The sequence below is a fragment of the Drosophila teissieri genome, chromosome 2L, assembly GCF_016746235.2.
Source record: "Drosophila teissieri strain GT53w chromosome 2L, Prin_Dtei_1.1, whole genome shotgun sequence".
Taxonomy (NCBI): Eukaryota; Metazoa; Arthropoda; class Insecta; order Diptera; family Drosophilidae; genus Drosophila; species Drosophila teissieri.
The window spans coordinates 18,783,949-18,805,986 of NC_053029.1; the positions used below are offsets into that span (position 1 = coordinate 18,783,949).

Below are 22,038 nucleotides of genomic sequence, written 5' to 3' on the forward strand. Positions count from 1 at the left end.
AGTTTTGTAAAACCCAAACGGAAATAGAGCAAATATGTTTAAGCTTCTGCTGCAGGTTGAGCTCACATATGTGGCTGAAAGCAGGGAGACGCTCAGGCACACAAGCTAAACAGATTAATGTGCAAAATTTCTACCAGAAATAATCATGAAATAGCATTAAAGGCATTGCCAAGTACCTGAAACTTTATTTCCCCTTCCCAGCATTTAATCAATGTATAGCTTTCCAAGCAAACTAGTAATTTCCTCAGAAGAACATCTTAAATCAATTTGAGACTTTTATTCTATCAAGTCCAACCATTTCTTTCAATTTCCATTTGAATGCCTTTGAAATAGGAAATAAATTAAAACTTAAAGCTGATTAAATCAGCTACACGTTTTCAGAACAATGTAACTGAAATATTCTTATGTATTAATTCACAGACATCGCCACAAAAAGCGACATCGGCACAAAAAACCAAAAATTCTGGTACAGGACTTGGACACAGAAGTTGTTAAGGTGAGTCATACTCAAAACAACACCCCACATAGTTGCAATCCAACATTTATGGTATATATCCTTCCAGGTGATCGATCCTCATGATCTGTCCAAGCGTGCCCGCTGGACAATAATTGCCACCGCCTGTTTGTTACTGCTCATGTGCCTCATGTTGATTGGAGTCACTTTGCGTATGGCTCCGATAATCGATGATATGGGTAAGTGCCTTACAGAAATTCAGGAACTAATACGATTGATGCCCGAAAATCAAAATGCTATATCCCATATAAATTACAGTTCGTATATACCCCGCTTGTATTGCAGTGCAGTTATCCATTTAGATATTTAGCGAACATAGCTCTAATGGAACAAGTGATAAGGGTAGCTTCAGATAGAAAACACATAAAATGCGCCTCGTTATAATCCTTGAATTGTGGAGTACAGACATTGTAAATACGCATTATTCGATAACAAACTGATATTATACATTTTTATGCATTGATATTATAATCTGTATTCAATATTGTGTTCAATAGAACCAATCGATAATAATGGCAATCAAATTTCTAATACGTTGGTTATTGTGTTTTGTTTCGTTATATTTCAAAATTTAGAAAACCTAACGAAATGTAAGTACAAGCACAAAAACGAAACACAAAGCTGGTAAAGTATTACATCGGTAAATGATATCAATCTGCAAAGGTGGTAGGCTAAACATAAATCCGTTGATTTGAATATCTGAGTTTTGCCGAATGATCAAAGCCAGATTTGTTTTGGATGTCTTTAAATGTTGGTGTTTTTTGGACCCCCTTTGAGGGACTTCCATGTAGTGCTGTTACCAAAGCTTTACTGTTACATTTAAGGGCCATGAAAGGGCTTTATGAAAAGCTCAGATGGCCCACAAGCTTGTGTTGCATTTTCAGGAAAAAGCTTTAAGTTTGGGACATTTAGCCGCTTTTAAGCTTGAGTTTGTTTTCCCGCAACTTGAGCCAGCTTTTCGAGTGTTTTTCGGGGGAGCTTTTGGGTGGCGCTCGATCTCAATGCCTTTGCAACACACCCCATCCGAAGCGGCACTTTGCCACCCCCTGCTGCGTTTATGTGTGCCATTGTGTTGCATAACAACGCAGTAACGGCCGCGGAACTAGGACAGTGTATCACATGTTGCATCTCACACAAACACAGAAACAAAGAACAGCACCAACATCACCAGCATCACCATCACCAATACCAACACCAACACACCCAGTTCACCCAAGCAGCCTGTGCCTTAGTATTGGCTTCTGTGTTTTTGGCATCGAGATTTGCGAACTGCATGATTTGTGTTGCTGTTGTCGTTGCCCTCCCCGTTGATGTTCGATGTGTTTGGTCCATCAGACATCCCCCGTAATTATCAATCATCAATCATGCATGCCTTGGCTCACCTTCATTAGAGTGGAGAGCGATATAATTAGATGTTGATTAGAAGACGCCTCCCCCGTCCATCCGACCGATAATTTGGGATTCCCCTCTGCGATGGCAGTGCAAACTTTTGCCTGGAGGCACTGAAATGTCAACAGGCAGCAGCTGCGACTCCTGCTTCTAGTGCTAGTTATATAGTACCAACCGTCGCTGGGCTCCCCTGGTGCTCCTGCCTCCTGGCCCTTTTCCAAGGAGACGCACTTAATCGGCAGCCACGACGGTGGCAGCACAATGGGGCTCACCGCAGCGTGACAGGGGCTGGTTAAAACTAATTTGTGTGCCGGCACGCTTTGGCACAGTGGACCTAAGCACTTGGAGACTCTCAGGATTCTTGGAATCACATATTAATAGGAGCTCAGAAACAAGTAATGTACTACTGATTTCAAATATACCTACAGATATGCCTACTTTTATTACTTGTGAAGCACGTTGTATTACATATAACAATTGTTTAAATTTGGTCATTCCGGACTTTGAATCGACCAATACGACGTAATACGACCTAAAACTAATTCGTAAAGTTTAGTATTGGCTTCCTAGCATTCAAATTCTTTGAAAGTCGTTAGCCAGGGACATATAAAAAACCATAATCAGATTAAGAATCTGTTTCGCAGAAAAGGGTGATAATGGCTTCCAGGTAAATGCAACTGAAACTGCAACTGCGACATGAATCCGAAGGATAGAATGGCATGCTGACCTTCAAGGGGAACGAAGATAGATATAAATACTACTGCGAAGCAAAAAGGCGAATCAGCAACCTTGATACACCGAGCAGGTGTATATTTCAAGGCGGATTAATACCCGAAAGCACTTTGATTCGTAGTAGATAAGTTTGGCAATACCCCTTGGACAGTAATAGCTTCGGAATCGGAATCGGATATCAAAGGTTTGAATCACAGTCCGTGGGAAGGCGCTAACTGCAGCATGCACGAGCGAGGTTCTGGCCAAAATGGCGACTAAGCTCATTCCTGCTCATTCCCGCTCAGCCTGCTCAAGAAGCCAACCCACCCAGGTCGCCCATTTTCTCCTGCTTTTCCTGCTGGTGCGTTCATTGTGAGCGCTGAGTGGAAAATGTGGAATGCTGCTATGCATTTCTTAAACCAAATCAGCGGCCATGACAAAGCAGCTCCGCTATGCCCTGCCCTGCTGTTTGTCTTTGCTTTGTGCTGGCTCTCAAAATAGGCGAAAAGAAAACACCGCCCCAACCTCGCAACCACCCACCTAGTCACCCAGCCACCCTGCCACCCCCTCAGCCAGCTGATGACGTTGAAGCCGCTCTTGACTTCGACCCGGCGAGAAAGTTTTTCCACTATGCACGCAATTTCCTCGGGAGGAACCATAGTTTGTTGCACTGCTGCTGGTTCTTTTCCATGTTTTTGCCGCTCGGATCCTGCAGCTTTGGTGCACAGAGACAAAAGCATAATTACTCCATTTACCGACTGGCTTTTGAATTTTCAGTGTGTTCTTTGTTCATGAATAATGGGTACGCTGAATATCCTTACTTTATTAATATGTATAGTAGGGTATCTATTCAGTGTCTGCAGCACTCAAATCATTCTCCATGGCTCCGAAAAATGGGTTAATATATAAATAGTTTCGCAAAATGGAATTTATTGCTATGTTTTGAATACATTTTTTTGTATTACTCAAATATTTACCCAAAGCATTTTGTATATATTTGGAAATATGCTGTCTAATGCTAAAGCGATATAGTTTTTTATTACTTTCAATATTTACATAAGATTTTTAATGTCTCCGGATTTTTTGCAGTACTATCTTTGACCTTCTAATGTGGGAAATATAATTATATTTTAATAACATGACTTAGAAAAACATAATGAATTAGTCATCACCCAAATTTAAGAACAATTGTTTTTCACAGCTTTTTCGTGTGCTTTTATTTGGATTTTTTCTCAGTACTGCTACCCTACTAGTTGGTGTTGTTGTACCGCCCGAGGCAAGCGGTCGCGTTGTCATTTTTGGTGGTGCGCGTAGATGCTCTTGCTGTTGTTTCATTACTTTGCTGCATAAAACAAATGCGCATAGTTGCCGTCAGTTATTATCCACTTGCAGCGGCACTTTGTGGCAGCCACCATGTCACCATTTCAGCATTTCACCAGTTCACGGGAAACACGGAAAGCGGCGGGAATCATGGCAACAATGCGCCCCCTTGGCCAGAACGCGTTTTCTTTTGGCTTTGCGAGCTGGCTTAATCAACACGACAACGTTACTGCGAGCCACAAAAGGCATTCCAATTGCCCAGGCTCAGTATTCAGACTCTGGCTCGGGCTCGGGCTCGGGCTCGGGCTCAGGCTATGGCTCAGGCTCAGGTTCAGTTCCACGATTCAGCCAAAGGACCTAGGCATGGACAGGCCACGCCCCCTGCTGCCAGCTCCCCGCTCCCCGCTCCCTGCTCCCTGGCGTCCGCCCCCAACTCGGCCGCAAGTATTTCTGGGACCAAATTATTTTCATAGCTTTAGCTTAAAAGCTGAAAATTCTGCTGCCCCTCTGGCGCTGGCAAAGAATTAAAAATATTTACAGTATTTCCAAGTGAGCCGCACAAAACAAAGAATACAACAAAAAACAGGAGGAGCTGTATGTAAAAAACAAAAGGAACGCAGGAAACTTGGACGAGCATGAGACAAAGGATATGTCATCTCTGTGTGAGGGATCCTATGCGTGTGTGTGTGTGTGTTTGGTTACCACAAGGGGGAAAATGGAAAGCATTCCAAACAAATATGATAAACCATAATTCCGCCAGCGACATAGATAGATACATACACACATAGCTAGCCGTCGAGATGAGAACTTTTGTCATTTACATGTTTCCCAATTTGAGCAAAAACCACAGGCAAATATCGACAGCCCCACAAAGGATAACGCCATGACCAGGGATTAAGACCGCCCCAACTTTTCATGATTAATGACGCTTTGAAAAGTTGGCCATGCTTTCGCCTTTGCCTTTCCTTCGCCCTCGTCTTTGCCCTTGTCACATTTCCCATTCCCCATTTTCTCGGTGTGCGTTTGTTTCAGTCAACTGTCGGCAATCGGCAGTCGGCAGTCATCACATCATTTCAAAGCGATTTCCTTAATGATTGCCCATGGATGGGGATGGTACTTGCACCACTGGCGCCATCCAACCCCTTATCCATCCATTTCCTCAGCTGCATAACTGATTTAATCAGACTCAAGCTGCATTCAAAAGTATTTCAGCTGCGTTAGGAGCAATGCGCTTTTTAATAGACCCAAAACCGTAAAACCCTCTTGACTCTCCGGCCAGACCTAATTGCTTTCCGGCAAAAAAAAAAAGCGAAAAGTGAAAAGCGAAACGGCAAAACGGCGAAACGGCGAAACGGCGAAACCACCAGGCTGTTTTTGGCAAGCTGTCGTGTCTGCAGCCGAAAATTAAATTGGCCATGTTTAAACAGCAAATTTGGACAAAATTAGGCGGGCCTTTATAGTTATCCAAGGGCCGGTGAGGGTCGTGCAAAAGGCAGTGGCTGGCCAGGGAATTATTCAAAACTCGGCTGGGAAGTGAAATGAAGCAAAGCCACAGCCGCAGTTATTTGAGGTGGGCCCATGACCACGTAATACCCTGTGATAACCACTGCCCGCCCGAAAGTGGGTGGTCCACAAAGCACATCTACATCTACAGCCAGCCATCGCGAAGCCCCGAATATGCGGACGAATCCCTCCATCAGTCCATCAGTCTGAATCCGTAATGAGATGGGTGCACCACGGACAACTTACGCAAATATTTGGCAATTATCTAGTTCGGTTTCGGCACAAGCCCTGAGCCCTTAGCACAGGAAACAGGACTCGTAACATCTCGACGAAACCTCTACACCGGCATTATTATAATGACTGAACATTGCAGCAAATTAGTCAAAACAAAAAAGTAGCTGGCGCGAATGGGAATTAAATCTAATCTTCAGGAGGAAGAACGAACTGTAGTATACCCTATGTGCATAATATGCACTGCTTATGTAGTTAAAGGCCTCCTAAAGAATCCAAAAATATTCCATTCGTGTCGTGTTGTATGAACAACACTATAAATATCCTGAGAAAAAAGAAATATTAGCCGTCTAAATTGTACCCATACTATATATTCAAATTATATATTAAAGTAAACGGCAGACTTCATTTCATTTTTAAGAGACCACATCCAAATAAGTGGGCCCAAAATGGAAACTTCTGTAAAACAAGTCAGCCCTGCTTCCGACACCATTAAGAGGCCCATATTAGGACATCAGCCATAACTGTTGGTTGCCCATCACGGGCCACCCGACCAGGACATCTCCTTGATATGGGGGCGGTGCTGGCGGTGGGGGCGTGGTGGCGTGGTGGCGGAAAGTTGAGTGGCCATCGGGCGTGTCAAAAGACAAACACCAGAACGGCGCGCTGCGGGTCTCTTTGTTTGTGTGTGTCCTGTCTCTGTTTGTCCAAATGCGAGTGTCTTTTAAATACTCATTACAAAATTAATTCGGGAAAAGTTTTGATAAAAATCCTATTATAAACATAAATAAATAGGCTGGCCAGAAGCAGCGGAGAGCGTGGCGGGGGTCAAAGGCCAAAGCAGTGACTGTGCAAACAATTGTGAGTGTGCAGAGTGTGCACAGTGTGCAGAGTGGAACAGAGGGCGTAACCGGGGGCGGAGGTCCTTGGTAGTGAAAGGTAGTGGCAAAGTCAAAGTCAAACAATGAGGCAGCCAACTGGAAAGGACGAGGGCTGAGACTTTATTAGTGCTCATCCACAATGTATGCTGGTGTCGTCTTGCTCCCGGAATTTCGGTCTCTCGTTCCCTTATATGGCCACCCAAATCCACCCAAATCCTTGCCTGTTCCTCCTGAAAAGTGCCGAAATGGTTATAAGGCGTTATGGTTTCGCCACTCGCTTGCGGTTTATTCAGCCGCTCAGTCCGCGACTGTAGGCATATTCAATATTCATATTTCGCTGGGCCAGGGACATTTATTACCCGAAAAAACCCACACAAGTACACTGTGCGAAGTTCTCAAAAGTCCTTAACAAAAATGTTGTTAAAAGTTCGAAAAAGTTCTGTTCTTAATTCTTGCGTTGTTGTTACTATCGAACGCATATATTATATGTTGTAAGTTGATTAAAGAAAAAGATTTCGAATAAGTTATAACTATATTAGGATATTATGTCGTTCTCATAAGATAAATATCACGAAAGCCTTCCATTATAAAGTTATAAACCAATTGTACTAGTACCAATTGTACCTAAATAATACAACTAAAAACACTTTTTCCTGTCTACGAACATCGATATGCCCATAGGTGACAGGTGAATCGGAGGGCGGGACCCATCGTTGTTGGGTAAACTAGAAAGTCTTGGTTCTGTTTGGCCAACGTTCAGCAGAATTTAATCTCAAGCTGAAACCGAAGACATTTTGCCAGTCAACTCTCGAAAATGCCGAGCGAAATTGCTTTGCCCGACCATGCCCCCAAGGTGATTTGCATAGCACAGGTGATGGCGAGGGGCAAGTGGATGGGAGGTGGTAGGTGGTGGGTGGGTGGGTGTAGTACGGACGTCCCGGTTACCGCTATTCAAAGCGTGTAGTGTCTGTCAGAGAGTGGTGCCATATGGGTGTTGGTGTGCTGGATTGTTTGAGCATACGCTCAAATTAAAAGAGCCAGTAAAAATAGGAAATCGAGTTTGAATAATAAACGGCTTACTCTGCCTAGACAAACGTTATGAAAATGTAATGCCTAATGCCCCAAGCTCCACCTTGTGGTGGCTAGAATAGCTGCTCCTGACTCTTATATCATTGAACATTGATTTTGAACTCTTCATTAAGTACTTGGGCGTGGTATGTTAAATATACCACTTGAACTATTTTAGAAATATAGCTTTAGTCTAAAAGAGATTTTAAAGTTGGAAATCGACTGATCTACCTAGTGATGGTTTAAAAAACTGCTCATGAAGCTCATCAATATATAAATATCTTAATAATTCTTATAAGTAACAATGTGAGCCAGAAAATAGTTGATGGTTTGCTAGATGTTGAATTATTAACTCTTATTTTTCATTGATACAACAAGAAAAATAAAAACATTTTTCAAATGCTTGGGCGTTACTGCATTAATTTTGCATTCCCCATAATACCAAGAGCTTAAGCAATGGATTTGTAATTGAGTTAATCTTAATATTATAACCCTATCGACATTTGAGAGAGATTCCGCCAGATTTGTTCAAATTTGTTTTTCCAATTAAACAGCAAAATAATAGCTCCTGTTTCCAGATATTATTTTGTTTATTTAATATAAAGGTGATACGACTAGGTCGCACGCAATTACGACATTATAATTCCGATTCAAGCGGGGCGAATAATACAGAATTAAATCATTAACGTACAAACTGATTTAACCATTTTTTCAACGCGATCGTTAATTGCATTGGATTATTATCTCCTGAGAACCGCAATTGGGTTACAGTGCTATAAAAGACCACACGTGTTGACAGTTTACCAGTTTCAACTTCAACATGAAGCAGTTCGCATTGTTCAGCATCTTTCTCCTAATTCTGGCTGTGGGTTTGGTAAGAGTTGAAGGGTTTCCAATCAGCCGCGTGGCCTAACCAGAGGTTTTCCAGGCACAAATGCCCCTGCAGGTGGCCGCCCAGAGCCAAAATGGACAACCGCAGGGACAGCCGCCAAGACCGCCAAATGGCAATGGAAACGGCAACCAGCAGAGTGGACAAGGACAAACCGGGCAGAACAACTAGCACTAGATTGTTTCTGTGGGGACCACAACTCCTGGCCACTTCCCAGTTACTTAAATAAACACTTTCCTCAGCAAACTAGAACCTCGTTTCTTGAACCTCTTAAGCTTTTCAAAGGCAAGCGCAATATTAACGCTTGATCAAAGAAAAAGAGAAATTCTAGTGTAGAGTTTGAAGGCATATTAAAGTCAAAGGGAAAACATCATGTCTGAACAAATATGCGTCTTACAAGCTCTAGATGCTTCCCCGATCAGTCAAAAATATTCGAGCGTACCCAACTAGGCCCACGTATTTGGTTATGTGACTAAAAAAGTGGTGTGTTTTACACAAGTTCTTAGAGCTTTATTGTTTTACGATTGTTATACATTTTTTTTATGTTTATATTTATTCTCCTCCTGGCTTTGTGTATTTTCACTCCGTCTGGACCAAGCCGAGTTGGCAAACTTTATTAATAAAGTGCACAAATTATGAGCATGAAACTCACGCCCGGCAAACATGGCCGTAGGTCCATTCCTGCTGATGAGGCAGAAAAGGGGTTACAAACCCGGGGTGTTCGGAACGATGGAAACCTACAAAGCGCAACTTCTTCAGCGACTTGCTCTACATTTTGTGAAAATGCAAATGCTTATTACTCGTACCAAAGGAGCTGTGCCGCCAGGCAGTGCATAATTGCATTATGGCAGCCGGAGTCTGGATGCAGCTAACCCTCTGTTCAAAGTCGCCGGAGCCCCCTTACGTCCTCCGATCCCCGGAAAAACACCTTCTAAGCCGCTCTACTTCTGCAACTGCAATGCAGCCATGTGTGAATGCACCTCGGAGACTAACCGAAAAAGTTATGCCATCGCTATCAGTCAAAAAGGATACATAAAGGATACATACATATGAAGTTGCGGTATCACAGGAAAGGGAAACACGGAAACCGGAAATGGCCATTATTATCCCTTATTTTATATTAAAGTAAATGCTCCTAACCCCCTTGTTCATTATGACTAATAGTAACAAATGAAATTAGAATTTGAGCCCTAGAAGTGGGCATGAGTCATAGAACATGTTTTAGTATTTTACGTAACATATGGTGAGATTGGTATATAATATAAATCTTGTTCTGAGAACTTCAGTAAACTGATGGAAATTAAAAAGTCTACAAGATTGCATTAAATTCTTTAATAACTGTATTCTGATAATAGCAAATTTCATTTGAGCCGATACAAATCAATCTGTTGTTTCGAAAGCTGTGTATGCAAATCATGCCAAAAGTAAACCAAATGTCAAGATTTTTGCTGTGTGCCAAAAAACGTTGCCGTCCCCAATCACCAAATGCGGAGAAGAGCGAGCGGCTGAAGCAAAGCGAAGCGCATTCCCTTTGTTCGATGGCAAAGTAATACATATCCCGTCATATATAATTTCCGCTGCGAAGGATATCCAATGTTCGGGAACGAGGACGCACCTCATCATCGTCATCGGGACGGAAGCTTCCTTGGGAATCCGCGGCGTGGCGGAGCAGGAGACCCACTCGTTGGGCGTAGGCGAGCAAAACAAACGCAGCTTTCACTCCAAGCTCCGTCTCAATGCCAGCAAAAGCAACACGTGACGCCACAGGACGAGTGAGTTGCGCTCGAAATTGAGATTTTCTGGGCCCAGGAGCAGCCAAGGATGTGGCTGTGGCTCCAACATGTTGCTTCCCGAGCCCAGGACACGACCACGAACACGGCCCGAACCACGAACCTCGATTCACGACGCTCGGCGCTCCACGCACGAGTCACGAACCTGCGACGCGAGTCCTGCGTGCCGAGCCGAAGGACGAGCTTGCCGAGCGGACTGATGGCCGAGCGATTTCAGCCACGAACTGATAAAGCCGCAGCTTCTCTGCTGGTCTACAGGCTAGCCACTCGGTCAGTTGAACATTTTCCATGCTGTGATCAAGTTGTCTTTTCCTTTGAGCGCCGAGCGCTGTGCACGCCTGGGACTTGGAACGTTTCGAAATCGGGCTGAAGAACATTTAGGAAATATTCAAGAAAATATTCGAAAGTTAAAGCGCAAATATATAGAATACCCGACTTAAGCCACCAGTTTAGTGTGTGTATTCTCGAGCAGCAAGTGTGTGATTGGGTGGCGGCCAAGTGCAAATGGTTATGGTTAGCGGATTGTCGTGGCGAAATAGGCGTGGCAGCTGGGTGCTGGGTGCGGCTGTCCTTAGCAAGTGCAACATGCACTTGTTGTTCCCCCAGTGGTTGCAACATGAGCAACATTCATGGCTGGCTGCCACTTTCCCACGATAATTGCTTTTCGATTGCTTGCCCTCGGCTGGCTGCCAAAATTGTTGATGGTCTAGTATCGAGTTTCGAACTTCAGTGCTCATGGTTTTATTGCAGCAAACAAACCAAATATACAAGACACAAAAATGTTGAAACGACGGACTGACTTACATGCATTTTATTAGTAAATAACAAATACAACCGAAAAAAAAACCCAATATCATTACAACCGAAAACACCAACGGAAAAAACAGCCGCAAACATTTTTGTAAAACAAATGATTAAAAAGGTTTCGCCAGCAAAGAAAAACAAACAAGCGCGTGGAAATCGAATGCTGAAAATCGCCCATAAAACTATGGTCAAACGAAATTAATTAAAAAAGGATGGAAAATCAAATCAGGCAAGATAAATAAAACAGTAGGCGCACACGGCAAATAAAGCAACGGCCACATCCTCCCGCAAAAATTGAAAATTTCTCACATCCTGTAAGACGGCTGAGGAGGTAAAGGACGGGCTCTACGAACAGAAAGAAAAATGAGGTCGACGAAGGCAAACCCAAAGCCCGGAGTGGATCCCAAAATTGTAATGTACACAAGAAAAACAAAACCGATTTGCAAATAATTGAATTCGCATTATACTCGTACACTTTTTCAAGTCCACTTTCAATAAGCAATACACACACAAAGAAATCACAAGCTCATGCGACATTGCAACAAGAAAATAGCAGACTCATCCGAGCGGATTCTCTGTGCAGAAGAAGAAAAGTCATTTTTCAAACATTTCCCGCCCATTGCTCTGCGATTTTCTTGTCGCGCGTCGCCTCTAAACAATTTCACATTGTCTGACTTCGGCACAAACAATGGCATTTGTAATTTCCATATCATCAGCCTTCACCTTCACTCTGAAATCGCCCCAAACCTCCGTCTAAATGTTGTATAATCACAATACCATTTTTATCTGTGCATCTCCCAAGTTGCCAGGATTCACCCAAATGAGTCGAGTCAAGACCCCTATGAAAATTTGCTTTTTATAACGTGTTCTAAAAATTGGATTGGGGTGGAGCCCCATTTTAAGCTTATTGATTTAGCCCCATTTGATTGTGAATCGAAAATGTTTTTCGCATTGGTAATATTTAATTGCTGTGATTTAGACGCGTCCGGAGCCCTTGGTTCATGTCTAATGAATTATAATTTAATTATGCATAAGGTAATTGCAATTCGGGCGGGCTCCGCGGCAGCATTAATTATTGTATTTGGGTGGGAATGACGGAAAATGATAACCATGCTGATTATTTAATGGCATTCCAGGACCAGGAAGACGACGAAAAACATTTTCGGTTTTTAATTACCATTGCCCGTTCCCTACTCCTCCTGAAATTGCAATTCTGAAATGCTTTTAAGTGCTGGCCGTTCTTTCAAGAGTGCAAATATGTTGATTGATTTCTGTTCAGAATGTACAGTTTCCAATCTTGTGCAAAATTTGTGTTTAACCAATCATTTTCCTGTGTGCTTGTAAATATTAATATTACATGTAACACTTTCGTATTTTTGTTCTTTGGGCGTTTATAAAATGTTTCTTTTATTATTTATTAGCTTGCATGTCTGAAATTCTCTCAAAAGTAAAACATATAACTGTGTGAATCCATGAGCAGAACATTAAAAAACAAATAATGGGTTTGAATGATTTATTCGATGTTTAATTTAAACAGTTAGTAAGCCAATTAGATTCTATATCCTACATTTAAGGAATCACTTCAGAATTCAAGATTTCTGGTCGTGTACAATACTCATATTTCATCTCACAAAATATTGTGACCAATATTCGCTTGAGCCCACTTACACTCAGTGAAAGTTTTTTACACATTTATGTTTTATTTTAATTTGCTGCTGAAAAACCCCATCGAAATTCCGACAAATAAAGTCGAATCCTCTGCCCGCACATAAGTACGCTATATAATTTGCATAAGTGCTTGTCATGCATGTGGCATCCACATCTACATCCACAGCCATAGCCACATCCTCGCAAGGGACCCGCTGCAAGCCAAATGTTCAAATGGGTCACACAAAGTCCCATAAAAGTGGGTTAGGACCGGGTGGCGTAAATCAAAGTTTCCAAACTAAGCTGAGGAGACGAAAATAGCGACTGAGAAAAGCGATTCGGGAGTCTCGTCGCGAGGGGAAAACAAGTCGATTTGGACAATGTCCAAATCTGTGGCAATTATGTGGGGAAAACAGTCAATAAAACATTGTAATCACCGATGCTGTTTGCCCCATGCTCATGTCGATTTCCGCATGCGGCATTTAAAACTGGATTTAACCAAATAAACAAGAAATTAGGGGGCGAAAAAAGCGTATTTTAATTAGCCAAATCCCCGTTTATTCCTGGAGTTGGGGCGCCATCGGCTTTTGGCGCAATTCGTTGTTAGTTCCAGTCACGTTTCATTGTTTACTTGCTGTATGTGTGCCAGCCAGCCAGCCAGCCCGTATTAATTAATGCATAGAAATGTGTATTTAAGCATATTTTAAATATTAATTAATGTAATTTCTATTAAAACCGGCCATCTCCCCGCCCTTCGCCTTCCCCTTGCCGTTGAAAACCTTTCAACAAGCCGCACAATTTTAATTAGAAAAGTTTCAGCAAGGCCCTGCACAGCCGCCTTGTATGCTTAACCGAAAAATATGTTATATATGCATAGTATACAGATGAAAATATAGCTTTGGCAAACACAAGCCCGATTAAAGTGGGACATTTTTTGCTTTCTATTTTCCGGTGGCCAAAGAGGTGGAATTACCGTGAAAACGGTTGGGTTTTTGCATTTAATTTGAATTAGCATTTGTGTTCGAAAATAGGAACTTCCACTTTAAGAGAATTGAATAAGTTTTTGGCCACTTCTCCGCTTTAAAAACATGATTTAAGCGTGGCATTTCCATTTACGCATTTAAATACTGATAGTGGCTCCATTTTCCGTGTCCTGCTTTTCAGGGAATTCATTTAGAAATTGGAATATCAATTTTGTTGCGAAACTTTGGGATTTTGGTTAGATGTAAACCATAAACCCGCGGGTAATGCTTGCGGGAAACTAACAGCTGGCCATCTTTTTTACAAAGATAAAACTGCATTAGGACATTTAAGTTTGAATTGCCATTCGAATTTGTAGTTTGCATATCAATTTACCTTGCATAAATGTTTGCTCACTGCGCGACAGCTTTAAGGACCTTTTTGTTCGATTATTAACCATTCGCCCCGTGGTACTAACCACACAATACACCACAACAACTGCAAAAACATCAGTGCAGCGAAAGTGCTGCCAGCACTTTTATCTCTCCCCCACCGACCTAACCGCCCACCGCCTCCCACTGCCGCCCACTGCCGCCAGCCACGCCCACCTCTCCTGCTGCTACTGATGCTGATGGAATTATTGTGTGCTCAACGAACCGCAAACAAAATCTGTGCTCCGCTCCTGGTCGTTTTTGTTCACATTTTTAATACACATAAAATGGTGCTTTTTTCGCCACTATTTTCAGCTTGTGCTGGCCCTCTTATCTTGGCCACAATTTGCTGTAAAGTTATATCCCCTGCGATGGCTAGCTGCCGCCAGGTTAATGCTCGAATTCGCTGGCTGTTTGTGCCGCAGGTGCGTAATGGCCAGGAGCGATTTCCGCTTATTAATCGCTGCTCATTTGTTTTTCGGAGTCAAGCCAAAGATGCTGACCAACGCAGACCAATAAATCAAATGTCAGAGACAAAAATTAATTATGCCCGCAAAATGCGCTGTCGCAATTTGTTACATAATCCGAGGTGCCTGCTTCCACGCCCGCACAATTTGTCAGAGCTTTTGGTAACACAGAGGGCGATGGTACTGAGTCCATTGCATGTGCAAAATACCGAGTTGCAAAATTTAATAAAACAAATTCCGTCCGAGCGACTTGGCCTCCGACTGAATTCAAATCTCGGCAGCAGCAAGCCAGAAATTCCGTAGCAGGCAACATTCCGCAACTCACGAAGGATAAGGGCTGGGTTCTTAGGTCCGCATTCCACCTGATCCTGATCCCGATCCTGAACCTGAACCCCGAAACTAGCTCAAGAACCGGCTGAGTCGGAAAGGAGCCCGGGGCCATTGGCTGGCAAGCAGCATGGTGCACATAGTTCGAGTAGCTATTTTTCAGCAACTTGTTCCCCACCTGAGCGATGCTGCTGCTGCTGCTGCTGCCTGGCTGTTGCATACTTTCAGCTAACAAATTCCGACTCCGACTGCCTGTCGTATACATCTATATACGTGTACCCATATACACATACACATGTGTAGGAACACACATCCCTGTCCGCCCGACTGACATCATGGCCACACGCATGAGCTGGTTGCGCTGGCTGCCTTTGTGGAATGCGCTCATGAATTTCATATGCTCTTTCATATGCTCGCTCCTTCAAATGCTCCTTCATATGCCTGCAGTGGCATCCACCTGGGGCAGAAGATCCCTTCGTGGCAGGCAGCAGAGTCCTGCAAATCACGCTCGTCCAAGTGGCAAGTAGAGTTGGCAGTTGTGGAAGTTTTCGCTTACCTATAAGCATATCCAAGTAAATGTACTCGGTTGCTTATGATTATTGTTTTTTTTTAAAGGAAAAAAGGAAACCAATTGATTAATTACTATAATTTGGTAATTTGTGTTTTCCTTTCAAGGCCTATTCTTAAGCTTCTATTTGATGGCTTAATCACTAAGTGGGGGAACGCTCAAAAGTCCTTAGCATTGCCAAGAATGAGCCCGCGGTTCTGATGACCTGTGAAATGGAATATCAAAAGTATACCTAACCAATCCTAAGTTAGGAACTCACCCAAAGCAGCAGTGGTAAGTCCACATCGAACATGAATCCGAAAATCTTGGCGGGTCGCTGGGCCCTCATGATCACCATTTGCCAGAGTCTTCTTTTCTTTGGGGTCATTTTCGGCCAATTGCTGTTACCATAAACAGCCTGCGCAATTCCCAAGCTTTGCTGCTTGAGATATTCGCCTCCATAACAATACGAACTTAGTTGGATGATGATGGCCACCAGGAAGGTGGCTCTAAATGGCACCTGGGCACTCCATCCACTGCGGCTGAAGCGAAAGGCCAGCATGCAGAGTTGCAGATAACTGAGCATGTATTTAACGAAGACGATCTCCGCGAAAATCGAACTTAGTTCCTTGGCCAAATCGAGAGCTATGCGATGACGGCGAATACATTCAGTTAGGCGAGAGCCTCCTCCACTAAGATCCTTCTCTTCGAGAACCAGCTCCAGCAGCTGGTATTGAACCACCACATTGTGAATCAGCCAGGAGAACAGGGTGTCCGTTGCAATGGCCAACCAGGCGGCAGCTGCCACGCCCAGAACGCCCCAAACGTAGATGGTCCAATAAAAATGGGGGTTTCGCTCATCCAGCCAGAAATTGAACTCCATGGGTGTGGTCGGGGTAAACACACCCGTTTGCACATATCCCCACAGGCCTAGCAACATGGGCGCTATGGCTGAGGCCCAAATCACTCCGTAGGCGGCATTTCTAAAGGACCTGGAGACATACCTATCCAGTTGGTTTTCCCTCTCGATCTTCTCCAGGTGGTTGGGCGTGGCGCTGGCCGCCTGGTTAAGCTTGTGCAGTCGGTGAATCAGCGACCCAATGCGCCTTCGCTTCGCCACCATGACCAGGAACTTGAAGGTACTCTGAGATCCTTGCATGAACACCGCAAAGTTGTCCGTGAGGCGGGTCAGGTCGGAGAGATCCTGCAGGGCATAGACTGCCATGGGCCAGTTGTGGGAAACCAAGGACAGCACAAGTATCCCGGCCCAAATGGGATGTTTCAGACTCAGTTGCGGAGTACTGGGATCGAATCCAACAATTTCCAGAGCTCTTCTCTGGACGGCAAAGTAGCTGGAGTCCATGTTGGGCTTTCAACGGGGTCTCGTTGATGCACTAACTTTTATAGAAGCAACTGGGGGGTAAAAAACGGAGGGTCACGCTAAGTGGATGCCGTTGCCGCCCCTGAAATTGTGCCTGAAATATTTATTTCATCCGTTAACAGGGTACGTGACACGGTTACCACTAGCACTGGCATTGCTGTTTTGATTGGAAATTTCCCCATTTCCATTTGGGGGCGTAAATATCGTATTAACAAATAAATACCCAAAACAAGAAAAACGTTGGGGGTGAAGTGCGACAGTTGTTTACCTATTTGTTTATATGATATTTGGTTATCTATTTATTTATTTTCACTTTAATATTTAAATGCCTGCCTGGACAATTGTATGTCTTCTTATGACCGCAAGGGTTATGATTATAGACAATTTGTGATAGACATATTTTTTCAGCAGCCTTGACATTTCTACCAAAGGGGTTAGACCAAAACGAAAGCAAATTTTCATTCACGTCCTTCATTTTTCAAATTGTTTTAAAATTTGTGTATTTTGTCCCAAAAAGTTGGCGTCAAAATGCACTGTAAATACACCAAAATGAAATTAATTTTTGGGCTCGCAAAAAGCCTTTTTCCCCAATTTGTTTGACCTTTGGGCCCCTTTTTGTCCGCACTTTATTCGCGAGTAATTCAATTACGTTGGAAATCAACAAGTAAATCTGCTTTCAAAATTTATCGCCAGGACTAGGCCAAATCGAGTGAAATAGCCATTTGCCGGACCATATTATCTCCAACCATTTTTTCCGATTTGCATTTTGGGTTCATTGTTTTGGGGTCCGGCTTAATGTCACCTTAACTGCTCTCAATTAATCTCAAGTGGGTAAGCAAAATAAAGACCTTTTCCTGGAATTCTAATAACCGTCATTTGCATTTTCCCCTTCCACCCAAAGGATATTTGTAGCTGACGGCACCTCACCGACTTGTTCAAAGTTGCGGCTACAAAAGCTATGCAACGTTATTTAGAGCAGGCGCTGTCTATGTTGGCCTCTGGCAAGTTGTGAAAACAAAGAGTGATGGCTGGAAAACATGTTCAGTAATTAATTGAATTTACACTTGCAGTTTTTCATTTAAATTTCATTGAGTCTGAGTCGTCATTGCAGTCGCACGTTTTCACTTGTTCGCCCGTTTGCATATGAAATGGATATTTTATGCAAAATATTTACCGAAAAGCCACAAAAGCAATAACGCCAGCGGCTGTGTGCGAAAGAGAGGGTCAGAATGCGCGAAAGAGAGGGCTGGAATGAGAGCGAGAAAGAAAAAAAATGAAAATGGGGAAAACGGAGAAGAGCACACCTGCTGCTCGATAATTTTGACGTCGGTCCGACTTTTGGACTCCTCAGCAATTTGCTTACCATCTGTCTCTTTCTCTTCAAGCATCTCCCTCTCTCTTGCACACCGTGTGTCCGTCTCTCTCGCTCCGCTGAGGTTCTTGTGTCTTTTGCGGCTTTGTTTATTTCATTGCCTTCATGTAAGTGAAGGTGTGTCTGTGTGTGAGTGTGTGTGTGCGTGTGCATGTGCGACTCCTTTGTGTGTCACCCATTTTGGAGGTTTTTTATGAGCTTGTGGCGAACCGTAAAAAAAGCGTCTTCCAAATGGAGTGGCATGCCAGGCTTAACCAGCTTGCCGAGCTCTTTCCTGCCAGAAGACCCCACTTGCCCCCCTCTCTCGTCTTCTTTTGTTCAGTTAAGGAACTAGCAAAATGTTTCACATCATGTTGCTCATTTGTTGCCCTATCAGCGGGAGTTCAGGGGTATAGATAGGGTGCATGGAGTTGGGAGATTACCAAAGATGCCATAGGGAAAACCTTTTATTCAATACGAGCCCTCGATCCAATTTGCTGTTTATCATTAGGTTGTTTATTTGAACACAAGCCCTATAGATAAAATAAAAAGATTTTGACTTAATAACCTTTGAAAAATATATGTACATATATAGATATATTCGCTTTTTAATTTATAGTTCTAATGTTTCACATCTGGAATCCTAAATCCTTACATAAAAGTTATAACTAAAACCCATTCAAGGGTATCTGTGTCTCCGGTGCACTTAATGCATATCCCTTCAACTAGGATGCGTCCTGAGTACTAGCAATTTTTCAGCCACATTACACAGCTTCTCTTGTCCGGCTGAAAATAGAGAATGAACTGAGGAAGAAAGGGAGGGCAGGATGCAGTTAGAGAGAGACAGGTTCAGGTACATCGAGTGTGTGTTCCACATGAGCAGCGAAGGAATTGAATAAAGTTAGCATGCCGCCGCAGGGAATGAGCCACTCCCATCCTGCGTAGAAGTATGCTGGGTGGGGGAAAAGCATCATTCAATAAAAAATTAATAGAAAAACATTCAATGAACGTGGCACAAAGGCGCCAAAGGGCCACTGGCAGATATCCCGTTCCCAATCGCTTCGTGCTCGTGCTCCTGCTCCTGCTCCTGCTCCTGCTCGACTGCAGCGCTGATGAACAAGCCATCCTGTGTTCGGAAATCACAGGTAATGTGGTTTTACGAGCGCCGTGAGACAGGTGAATCCTACCGAAACCCCTGCTCCATCCCACTGATAAATGCAGCCCCCATTTGCTCGTGAGCCTGACAGCGTACAGGGCATACAAAGCATGCTAATAAAAACATATACTACGTACTATACTACGTCATCTACATGTTCAAGGGGGTTTGGCCTCGCTGCGGGTGTGGGTTTTGTAAGCGGATGTGCAACACTTTTTTGTATAGCCCGGCAGGCAGCCAACCGTTGATTATACTAAACTTGTTTACTTATGCTGCGCTAGTACATGTGTGTGTGTGTGTGTGTGCCTTTCACTGCATGTGTGCGAGCTCGGAAATGTGCAAATTTCAGCATTACCAAGCATCCTCAGCGACCAAACTCGCTGTGCCTGTGTAAATTTTGGCTTAGCCACGCGGGCGCTAAGCAGCAGCAAGAGCAAAGCACGCAGTGGTCCAGAAGGATGGTGGGAACGGGTAGGGAAGGGGTGGGGAAGGGGTTCGGAGGGTGGTTACTACTAGGAAGGAAAGGGAAAGGGGTGAAAAAACGAGGGAAAGAAGGTGTGAGGAGTGGAAGAGTGAGCAACTGCTATTACCAAGTGCAAAGTGTGGCTCAGTGTGATGAATGACGCCAAAAAATTTGATGGTACCCGATTAACATAATGATTTGCATACGTTTAGCGTGTCCTTGCAGCACGAACATCTCAAAAGTGTCGAAGAAAGCTCCTCTAACGAAGGAAGAGTATCGTCTTGATTGATGCCCAAGTGGGAGGCGGATGGAGGGGGTGAGTGTTGCATTTCCAGCAGATGCAGCACATTTCAGAAAGGGAGACGTAAAATAGCGTGTGAAGGTCCTTAAAGTGATTCTTAAAGATTTGCATATCCATTGGCGTATTCATGAACAGCAGGTTAAATCGGTAAATATCTCAGAAGCATTTTCAAAAGTATAAACGAAATGTATCATGTGAATACTCATTTTTGGTTGACTTTTAAATGTGTAATGTGTGTGCGTACATACATACATACATAAGTACCCAAATACTCGAAATTTGCACATATTCTGGGGGCCACCATGCAATTTTCGTGGTTTTCGGTTTTTAAAGTGGTTTCGCATGTTACATTTTGTACGTGAACTGGCATTACCACGATGCATACATGAACAGCAATGCACTCTTTTCGTACTGCTCAAATTAATTTGAACGTAAAAAGCAGACAGGGGCAAACACAAAGCTATTACCTGCGGAGGGGAAAATTGAGCGGATTGTGCAGCAAACAGCATAAATAAATAAACGAACGAATATCGAACGTACTGCGATGGTTGTTCCACTGCAAGAGTTGCGTCAGAAGTTCTGAAGGGGGGAACTCCAGTATAAACTACCAAATTGAATAAAGAAAACTTCGCAGACGACCGGAGACTCGCTAGAAGTGATTGCTGTTTGCTTAAAGCCTTAGCTGCAGCGGGACAAATCTGAGGCCCCGTGGGAAGCTTATTAATTATAGACAAATATGTGGTAATTGACTATAGCAAGACACACAGAGCCCCAGAAACTCGGATATCCATATACGCACACGATAGAGTTTGAATCTCAGCTTGAGCTGAACGCCATCCAGCGCACAATGAGCTAATTTTAAGCTAATATTTATGCAGCAATTAAAACGCTTCAGTTGAGCTGAGTTCGAGCCACGGCGACGCCTCCCTGCCGGCCTTCCGTGGAACCTCCCACCCAAAGCCCGCTGGAACTCCACCACAACATTTGCTGAGCAAACAGAGTCGAGGAACAAAGTCTCACTGCAGAAACATGAATGATAAACGAGCGCAAAACTGCAGAAAAGCACACCCGCTAGAAGCAGCCATGTCATGAATAATATTTGGTTTGCTTGCATCGTAGTGGAAATAGACGATGAAGAGGTCGATGCAAGGTTTTGACAATTGAAGATGATGTTAGAGGTAAAAACTTTGTTTTTCATTATAACAGAAGATTATCTGTGATAGAAGTTCGAGGAAATGCACCTAAGCGAGCATTATAAGAGCCCAAGTGTTATTGCATTGAAGGAAAAATCTGAATAGCTGCTAACTTTTATCCCCCCTTCGTTGGCACTGCGGGTGTATTGAAAAGTTATGCCCTAAGCCCTTGGAACTCATCTCTGGGATCAGCAACATCAGCTTAGTCACAACTTGAGGCCAATAAGGCACCCTCATCCGAGCATGTGAAGTGTCAGATGTCTCTGACTTTCGCCTTTGACTTGGCCAGCACTTTTCCAACACACTCTCTTACACACACACTCTTACTCTTACGCCCACATTCATATGGCCACTCATCTGCCTAATTGAATTCCTTAACGCTTCCCCCCTGTTGTTCCGATGAAATCTCGGGGAATGTTTCCTTTTCCGTTTTGAGTGCCAGTGGCATGCCATCTCGACATCGACATCGACATCGACATCGACGAGGGCCCTGGCTGGCACCCTGCTGTTGGCCACTTTGCACGCCCGTCAGCCAAGTTAGCATGGCGGTGGGTGGGGACCCAGGCCCACTCTTTTCTCGGCTCTGTCAAACTATGCGCCTAAGTATGTCGACGGAGATGTCGTTGCCCGCATGCCTGAATGCCAATTCTACATGTCGTTTTTAATAACTGTGTCAATCGTGTGTTCCGAGCACTACCGACCCATCCCGGCCAG

General features: G+C 43.7%; 3 protein-coding genes across 3 annotated transcripts in view; 2 read left to right on the forward strand and 1 right to left on the reverse strand.

Moving 5' to 3' along the window:
- LOC122614335 (pneumococcal serine-rich repeat protein) overlaps nt 1–22,038 on the forward strand; it is a 54,048-nt gene that overhangs the window by 3,835 nt on the left and 28,175 nt on the right. Inside the window, exons 5-6 of the mRNA XM_043788901.1 lie at nt 421–496; nt 564–693. Of these exons, the coding sequence (XP_043644836.1) occupies nt 421–496; nt 564–693 (206 nt within the window). The remainder of the gene's footprint in view (nt 1–420; nt 497–563; nt 694–22,038) is intronic.
- LOC122614341 lies at nt 8,438–8,755 on the forward strand. Its single transcript, XM_043788914.1, has 2 exons — nt 8,438–8,491; nt 8,546–8,755. Exons 1-2 carry the CDS (start codon nt 8,438–8,440, stop codon nt 8,675–8,677), a joined length of 186 nt encoding a protein of 61 aa, XP_043644849.1. The 3' UTR covers nt 8,678–8,755.
- On the reverse strand, nt 15,643–16,842 carry LOC122611756 (odorant receptor 45a). The gene is made up of 2 exons (XM_043785053.1): nt 15,760–16,842; nt 15,643–15,705 (listed from the first exon to the last, which is right to left on the reverse strand). Exons 1-2 carry the CDS (start codon nt 16,840–16,842, stop codon nt 15,643–15,645), a joined length of 1,146 nt encoding a protein of 381 aa, XP_043640988.1.